This window comes from Microtus ochrogaster, chromosome 10 (assembly GCF_000317375.1).
Source record: "Microtus ochrogaster isolate Prairie Vole_2 chromosome 10, MicOch1.0, whole genome shotgun sequence".
NCBI classification, from domain to species: domain Eukaryota; kingdom Metazoa; phylum Chordata; class Mammalia; order Rodentia; family Cricetidae; genus Microtus; species Microtus ochrogaster.
In genome coordinates this window covers 55,608,168-55,617,047 of record NC_022016.1, presented here as the reverse complement: position 1 = coordinate 55,617,047, position 8,880 = coordinate 55,608,168, and the positions used below count along the sequence as shown (strand labels likewise).

At 47.9% G+C, this 8,880-nt stretch overlaps 1 protein-coding gene across 2 annotated transcripts in view; it reads left to right on the top strand.

Moving 5' to 3' along the window:
• Positions 1–5,410, top strand: part of Ak2 (adenylate kinase 2) — a 21,370-nt gene extending 15,960 nt beyond the window's left edge. Inside the window, exons 5-7 of one of the 2 annotated variants that reach the window (XM_005353209.2) lie at positions 1,262–1,334; positions 2,072–2,267; positions 4,459–5,410. In XM_005353209.2, coding sequence (XP_005353266.1) covers positions 1,262–1,334; positions 2,072–2,267; positions 4,459–4,463 — 274 coding nt within the window. In that variant the 3' untranslated portion in view covers positions 4,464–5,410. Of the gene's footprint in view, positions 1–1,261; positions 1,335–2,071; positions 2,431–4,458 lie in introns of those variants that run through there. The other variant, XM_005353208.2, reaches the window with a different exon arrangement.
• Positions 5,411–8,880: the final 3,470 nt, after the last annotated feature.

Sequence of the window (8,880 nt, the reverse complement as noted above, 5' to 3'; positions counted from 1 at the left end):
TGAGATGATGTTTGATTCCAGGAGCTGGAGAGTCACAGATTGTTGTGAGCTGTCCGGTGTGGGTGCTCTGTAAACTCAGGTCCTCTACAAGAGCAGAAATCACTCCTAACTGCTGAGCCATCTCTCCTGCCCTGTGTACATTATATTTATTTATGGTGTATATGTATGTATGTTAGGGTATGTACATACATGCTACAGCCCACAGGCAGAGACCAAAAGAGTAAGTTCTCCCAATCATGGAGGTTCCAGGGATTGAACTCAGGTCATCAGGCTTGGTGCAAAGCACTGAGAAGCCTGCCCTCCCATCTGCTTTTATTTTTATGTGTAGCCCAGGCTACCCTTGAACTATGGGAATCCTCCCACCTCAGCTCCCCCAAATTCTGGGATTATTGCACACCCAGCTTCTTTTTTTAAGATAGGGTCCGACTGTTGCTTAAGCTGTTCTCACAATCCTGGGCCTAAGTAACAGGTTCCTCCACCTTAACTTCCTTGGTAGCTAAGACCATTACAGTGTCCATATTCATGATTGGCTTAGTATGCTGTTTCTCCTAGTGGCTTGGACATTGCCTAGCCTTGCTCACACTGTCGTTTATCAGTGGCCACAGAGGTGGGCATCATTGTCTGTATATCCATACCATGTTTTTATGTGTTTGCTTTATAACCAAATTAGGCTAGAAAGCAGCACAAGCAGGCACATACTTGTGATCTAAGATGTTTGTGGGGTGTCGGTGCAGAGTAGCTTAAATCAAGGTGTTCTGTTCCCCAACACTTTGTATTAATCTTGTGAGGATTGTTGTGTTTGTTGGAGGTATTGATTCCTGCTAAGTGCTGCTTGTAGCAGAGATTGTGATCCATCATTTCATAACCAGGTGGATTCAGTGTAAGATCTGGTTTCAGCTAGGAACTTCTTTAGGAAATGGTATTGACTAGAATGAATGTCTGTGTGCACTGAACAGCAGAGTCCTCCTAAGGTCTGGACTAGGTTGTTCTTGCCAGCATCTTTCTTTATGCTGGGCAAGGCAGAAAACATTCTTAAACCCTAGCCCTAACCCTAACCCTAACCCTAACCCTCTAACCGAGGGGTAGCAATAGCTGTCCTCTGCTAGACAGCTCGTTATTTTCCTGGTGTGACATGCTAGCTGGGGTCTCTGCTGATTAAAGTCTTCCATTCTTCTCTGTCTCTGCTTGTCATTCCAGAGTCCCCTGGAGTACAGAGGTATTTCCAGGCAGCCTGACTCACAATACATGTGCTGTCTTGCAGACTGATTCACCCCAAGAGTGGCCGGTCCTACCATGAGGAGTTCAACCCTCCAAAGGAGCCAATGAAAGATGATGTATGTAAACTTGGGGCAGGAGGGGGTTTGTTTGTTTGTTTGTCTTTTCCTTCCTCCTTCTTCCATCATTTAGCCAGGAAAATATTTCACTGTCTTATAAGGGAGATGTGACAGATCTGGACAGCGTCTCCAGGTGGCTTTATGCTTATCCTGACACCATGACCATCTAAGCAGTTGTCCAGTCGGGAGAAGGTTGCCAGGAGGTGGCACTGAAGAGAACGTTGCTGACCATTGTGCTCTGGAATGCCCTGCTCTTGGGGTACCCAGGGACTGCTGCCCTGGGGTCTCATCTGTGGCACAGAGTCTTCCTGGTCTGCTGTGTAGCATGCAGGCAACAGTGAAATTTCTCGGGCTTCCTCTTGTGATGGGAGACAAGTGCGGGTTGTCCAGGGTCTGTAAATACAGGCCGCAGTTCAAAAAGTCAGCATTTCTGCCAGAGCCCTTTCTCGCTTTACTTACTGCGTTCACGATGTTAGTGGGTGATGCTCCCTAATCATGCTGAACACTTAAGCAGCGGAGACTGCAGTTGCCAGTGCAGCTGATTGCTTTCCAGGGTCTCCCTCTCGTTCTGACTCTAGACGGGCTGTGGAAGAAGTTGAGCAGCCTGGGCACAGAACAAGCAAAAAGCATTGCTATTTCTGGCCCCCAGCTTCTGCTTCTGCTTCTGGGGCCTCCTGCATCCCAGAAGAGTGAGCACTTGTCATGACTGTCCACCGTCTGTTCCCTTTCCTTCTCAGATTACTGGAGAGCCCCTGATCCGCAGGTCAGATGACAATGAGAAGGCCTTGAAGATCCGCCTGGAGGCCTACCACACGCAGACCACCCCGCTCGTGGAGTACTACAGGAAGCGGGGCATTCACAGTGCCATCGACGCATGCCAGACCCCGGACGTCGTGTTTGCCAGCATCCTAGCAGCCTTCTCCAAAGCCACATGTAAAGACTTGGTTATGTTTATCTAGTGTTGGGCTCTAAGAGGAATGTCTTTCTTCTTTCTGTTAAAGGAATGGGTGGGCATGGCAAGGGAGGCAGGGACACTTCCTCCCTCAGGCAGCAAGGGAGTCTTCTGATGTACTGATTAAACAGCACTTACTTGATGTATCCCATGAATGTACAGCACTCTCTGTATGTGTTTGCTATGTGTGCTCACCTTACATTCTATCCTGGACTATGTTTTCCTAGCTGTTTACTTTTCTTACCTATACCTTTTTAAAAAGTAGCACACATGCTATTAGATATCATTATAGCCTTTTTAAAAAATTTTTATTTATTTATTTATTTATTTATCTATTTATTTATTTTTTGAGATGGTCTCTATGTATCTCCAGCTGTCCTGGAACTCACCATATCGGCAAGCTGGCCGAAAACTCAGATTTTCCCATCTCTGCCTCCTGAGTGCTGGGATTAAAGGCGTGCCCCACCATGCCCAGCTTCTTTATAAGATTTTTAAATAAGATGTGTTTTAGTAGATTTTGTTCCCCTCCTGCCCTATAATCCCCTTCCTGTGCTGTCATACCCCCTCCTTAACATACACACACATACACATAAAATCTCCTTTAGCCACACTTAATTCTATGTTTTGGGCAAAATGAACTGTTGGGTATTTATCTGGCAGGTACTCCAGGCACAAAGCCTCACGGTACTTACCATAACAAGCAGCTGGTTCCAAGTGTACAGTCACATGAAGTCAGTCAGTGTCATAGCTCCTGATACACGTTCTTGACAAGGAAACAAAACCACGAGGCAGTGGATCCACAGGCATCAGTAATTTTTTCCCCTTAAATGGAATTTTAAAGACATACTGCAGATTCCAGCAATTACTCGGAGGAGCAGGCGAGGGTGGAATATTTTTGTGATCAACATCACAGGCTGTAAAGTTGGGATTTCCAAAGAATTCAATCAGGTAGAAGATCCTCAGGGATTCAGATTGTCTTTGAACATTAGGGCTAGGTAACTCAGCAGCCAAATCTCTCCCCACATACAGACTCGGTTATGGGTAGGTTTGTTTTTGTTTACCTGCTTCCAGGGATGAACCAGTGATTAGGGAAGAATCTCTTTTTGGATTCGTTCCCATCAAAAATTTATCCAAACACAATACATAAAACCCAAATCAGATGTGTCCCTCTCAAATGTCCTATACCCCATATTCCATGAAGTGTAGCCACAGGCTCCCCAAGAAAAGATCACCCCAAAACAAGGCCATATGTGACCAAAACAAGCTTTTATTTGCAACCTCAGCTCCCACTATTACAAATGTCCTATGGTCTGGGCTCTGCCTCTTGGTCTCTGGATGATTTGTGACAGATAAAATACTAGGCTGCTGTGACGGAGACCTCAAAGCCTTCAGCCTCTCAACAACTTAGAAAGTCAGTGGCATGGCCAGCAAATGATGGCACCTGCCTCTGCGTAGCCTGCTGGCTCTAAAGTTCTCGGGCCCCATCTCGCCTGCGCTCTCCTACTGTCTGAACCTGTCCACATGGAAGCTCCATGGGTATGTGGCCGTCCTGCTTCCCTTTTGGCCTCCAAGTGACGCTGCTGCTGCCGCCCTGCCTTGTTTCCTTAGCTTCAAATTAATTCTGTCTGATCTTAACAGAAACCCAGTCTGGCTTTTTGTGTTTCTGAAAAGCACATGACTGCTGGAAATGGGTGAGGGAGAGGGGTGAGACCAAAACTTCCTGCTGGGCCTGCGGGAGTAGGAGGTCTTCCTCAGAATGAGGGTGGCTCCGTGCGCCTCACAGCTGAGTGCTTGCTAACAGAATGTGAGTGATCTGTGCACAGACATCTGCCACCTGACCATATATGTACACATACATACGTGTGTGTGTGTGTGTGTGTGTGTATCCACATACACAGACACATATATATATTCATGTGTGCACACACACCAAATGCCTGTAACATTTGGGCTTCCGGTGGAAAACCACAGGGGTACAGGTACTCTTCGGTGGTTGGCATTGTACACTTGCTTTGTTTGATTGCAGAGTTGTAACTTCAACGGGCATGAGAGCTTTCACCTGGCAGAGAAATGTCCAGTGTTTAATGCATTTGGTTGCATGCCAGCCTTCCCTGATATTTACTTGATTTTTTTAAAACCCATTTTGTTCTTTCTTTTTCCTCTCTATTTCAGCCTAGTAAAAGAAGGCAAGGCGAGACTGCACCCTGCTCATCTCCCCGCCGTGTGATCCCTGCTCTTAGGTGCTGGGCAGAAGGGAAAGGGGTGGTCACGGGAAAGAAGGATGATGACGGAGGTGGTGAGGGGCTCAAGACGAGCATTTGGAACAGCGGCAGTGTTGTAATTAGAAGGAATTTTTTAAAAATGCATAGGTGGGAATTTGTAACGGATAAGGAAGGGAAAAGATTAATTTTTTAAAAAACCCGTGATTGGAGGTGATTGGTATAAATGAGCTAAGGTATTTTTTAAGCAATCAAGTTTTCATTTACTCTGGAACACAAAGCTAATCATGCTCTAAGAGACCTCAGCTTCCATGTAAGGAGCTCATGGATCACGAGGCCGAGAATGTAGCCGTCAGACTGGACCTGTGTATCCTGTATGCAGCAAGAGCCGCGGGCTGCTGCCGGTGACTCCCCATTCCATAAAGTTAAAGACTCGCCTGCACATATGGAGGAGGTGGGGGTGTGATCTCATGCGGGATGGTTCAGCAAATCATTTTTACTGGAATTGTAGGGAGCAAGAGGAGACAGATCACATACTTCTTCCCACTTGGAGTCGCCTGCTCTAGCGGCAAAGCCTTCAGCAGCCACCCGGCACACACTAGTCCTACAACTTTGCCTTTGTTCATCCCCAGGACCCTTTTCAATAAGTGAACAAGGGCTAGGAATGTAGTTCAGCGGCATGTGTGTGCCTGGCATTACAAGGCCTTGGGTTCAGTACTCAGCAGTGAAAGGGGAAACAAAATGTCTTAAGCTAAATCTTCCAAAGATTGTCCTTCTCATCCTCCAGTCCTGTGCCTGGGATCTCTGACAACACTGTGATGTATCTTTCAATGAGGTGCCTTCGTAACTGACCAAATGCTGCCGTGTTTGGCCCCTGAGTCAATAAAGTATGTTGAAAATTTGCATCCCTGTTGTGGCATTTTTTTTTTTTTTAAGAATTCTGAATCACAAGACAAAAAAGGATGTCGAATTCTGGACCTGTCTTTAAAGCCCATTCCATTCATGGTGGTTAGCACAGTGTCATGAAGAAGTACACATGTGTACTCCTGAGCGGAGCCCACACCCTTGTAACCGTCAGCTCCTGGGCAAGCCTTTGTTGAGCCAGACAAGGCAGCTCAGTCTAGTGGTGGATCACATACCCCAGTGGTGAGCCACATACTTCACTCTGCCTCATCTGACAAAAGTCCACGGTGCTGTCTTCTACAACATTTGGCATTAAACAAAGTTTATAAGAAGCCAGCCCTTGGCTTGGTGCCCACCACATATCAGGCGTTGGATAAATGTTGGGTCAGAATATACACAGATGCCTGCTTCCTGCTGGGCTGGACAATTCGGAATGGACAGTGGTCTGCTGCCTGGCAGGCCTGTACTTCTATTGCCCAAGCCACATATCTGGCTGCCTTCCCAGCTCCCACTGTTAGCGCCCTCAGCTGCCACTTTGTTCGTCCTGTTTGACATCCATTTACTTCCCAGCAAAAGTGACCTTAAGCCATTGGAGCTCCCACTCTTGGAAAGCTGCCTCTGCTGGCGATTTTTCTGGGAAATTGCTGCTCTTCCCGAAACCAGAGTGAACTGGGCTGGAGGCGCCACTGTTCTGCGGACATCTTGCTAGAATCTGACATCCTGTGCTCACCAAGCCAGCCCCCTCTGCTCCTCCATGCCCCATCTCCAGCATTGCCTTGAGACGTCAGCATGGCTGATTTGCTGAAATCTTTGCATTCTCTGGACTGTTTGGATGTCTGAAATTTTTTGGCTTTTCTGGGTTGTCATGTACAATTCAAAAAAAAAAAAAAAAAGTCTGTCAGACCGACCTGGAAAATGGCAACAGCATGGCCAAGAAGGATAAACTGAGCAAAGTCAGGATGAACTAAGTGATGCTTTGGACCTTGGTTCCTTCACCACGCATCAGGATTGACGAACAAAGAATCAGCTCTGCTCCGAGAACTGACATTATACCAAATACTGTGCACAGGCTTCGTACATGCCCTGAGCCCTACTCCTGTGACCTTCGCTAAGGTGCGCAGTGGAAACCAGCCTCCTGTCCCATAGGTGAGGAGCTCGTGACTGAGGAAGCAGCCCTCTGCCTCACAAACGAGCACAGCTGGAACACTCCATCGTACATTTGTCCCTGTGACATTGCTGAAGTGATCCAGAGACTTGTGCAGCTGTGTGGGCAAGAAGGTCCTCCCTAGCAAGAGCTCTTTCTTGTGCACAGCTACGGCCAGTTCTGAGGATCAAGCTAAGTATTGTCTCTTAGGATCTCTTGTGTACAGTGTCACCAGTAGCCAGGCGGGACAAGCAGCAGCCTCAGAAGATGGCTTGGTGGATCCTTTCCCACAAGACACTGGGCAACCTTTCCTTTCTCGGCCAGGTGGAGAATGGCATGGTCCCTGTCCTCAGGTGTGCTCACTGTCCACACGCAAGATGTTCCTGTGGGTCAGCGTGGCTAGCAAGGGGCAAGGGAGTTGAGAGAGAAAATGTAGTTATGGGGAAAACTTGTCTTCCTGGGCATTAGGAGCCAGGCTGAGGAATTCACCTGCAGCTCCCCTAGAAGAGAACCACTATGTGTGCAGAATTCTCTCTGTGTTTTCTTTGTGTTGTATAACTAACTGGTAGCTTAATGTGTATAGAACGTGCACTGTGTGTGTGTGAGGGGGGGGGTGTGGATTGTTCTCAGCCCTGCAAAGGTACGTTCTGTTGCCACCTCTCTGGTGCACCTCTCTGTGTGCTTGGACATTGCATCTGGGAACAGTAAAACCAGAGCCAGTCTCTGGCTCCTCCTGCCTCCATGCTGGCAGCTTTGACACTTTGCTGAGGATAAAGAGGTTCTCAAACACTCTGGTTCAGAAACAGCTACAAGCTGTGATTGAATGAAAAGAGGAATTCCTGTAGGCATGTGTGCGTGTCCCGATGAATGACTTGGGAGCCATGCCATCACAGGTAAGACCTGCTGTATGTTGTGGGTCTCTGTCTTCCTTGCTCTGGTGAGCTGGTTTTTCAGAGCCCCCTAAGACCACCTGTTTTCCAGCAGCGGCAGAGTGGGGGAAAGGGGTTGGTTTCTCTGCCTCTGGTTTTGGAACAAGCAGCACAGGAGGGTGTGTGCTGGCTCTGCCTGGCAGCTTTCCAACTCCAGCCCCGTGTCTGGTGGCTGCATTTCATTGCTCCAAAGGGGGCACTCTGCCGCTGGCATCTCAGGCAGCCCTGGCATCGTGTGATGATAAACTTCTCTCACCGAGGAACACTCTGCGTGCCTACCCCTGGTGAAAGTGCCTCGGTAGAGTAGTAGGTGGGAATGGAGGCCGAGGCCAGACTTAGATCTTGTGAGGATGCATGGATATCCCTCAGGCCTGTAGACAAGTAGATCTGTTCTGAAAGTTACTCTGAAGTGGGAAACCCACTGTACAGTCCTTAGAGCAGATCTGCTTAGCGGTTCTCACTTGGAGCTCCTTTCCACGTGACCCTAATTATCCGGCTATATAAAATCAGTATACACTTGAAATATTCAGTCTAGTGTGGTGCAAGCACATCTACAGTCCCTGCACTTGGGAGGTAGAAACAAGAGGCAGGGTTTCTCTGTGTAGCCCTGGCTGTCCTGGAACCCACAGAGAGCCACCAGCCTCTGCCTCCCAAATTCTAGGATTAAAGGCAAGCACCACCATCACCTGGCTGAAGATCAGGAATTTAAAGTTATCCTCAGCTATCGAGTTTTGAGGCCAGCCCAAGCTACAGGAGATCTAACCTGAAAATAAATAAATAGATAGATAGATAGATAGATAGATAGATAGATAGATAGATAGATAGATAGATAGATAGATAGAAATGTTTTTTAAAACGACATTTACTGATAATCATAAATGTTTTAGAAACAGTCCTTCAGGTTGAGGAGATCACTCAGCCAGTCAGGTGCCTCAGGTTGAGGAGATCACTCAGCCAGTCAGGTGCCTGTGTGGAAGTTGAGGTGCTGAGCCCCAGTCCAGCACCCAGGTAGAAAGCTGGGCATGGTGGTGTGCCATTGTAAGCCCAGTGCTGGGGAAGTGGAAGCAGGCAGGTGTTGGGCTCGCCAGCTGCCCCGCCTCACCAAAGGGGAGAGAAGCTGGAGAGGTGGCACTTTGGGCCGTTCTTGCTGCTCTTCCAAGAAACTCAAGTTTGGTTTCTAACATCCACTTCAGGTGGCTCAAAACTGCCTGTGACTCCAGTTCCAGGGTCCCCGAACACCTTCAGGAGCCTACCCACACAGGCACAGCACACATACTTTAAAGTCATTTTAAAAAGGTGTTCCTGGGGGGCTGGAGAGATGGCTCAGTGGTTAAGAGCATTGCCTGCTCTTCCAAAGGTCCTGAGTTCAATTCCCAGCAACCACATGGTGGCTCACAAC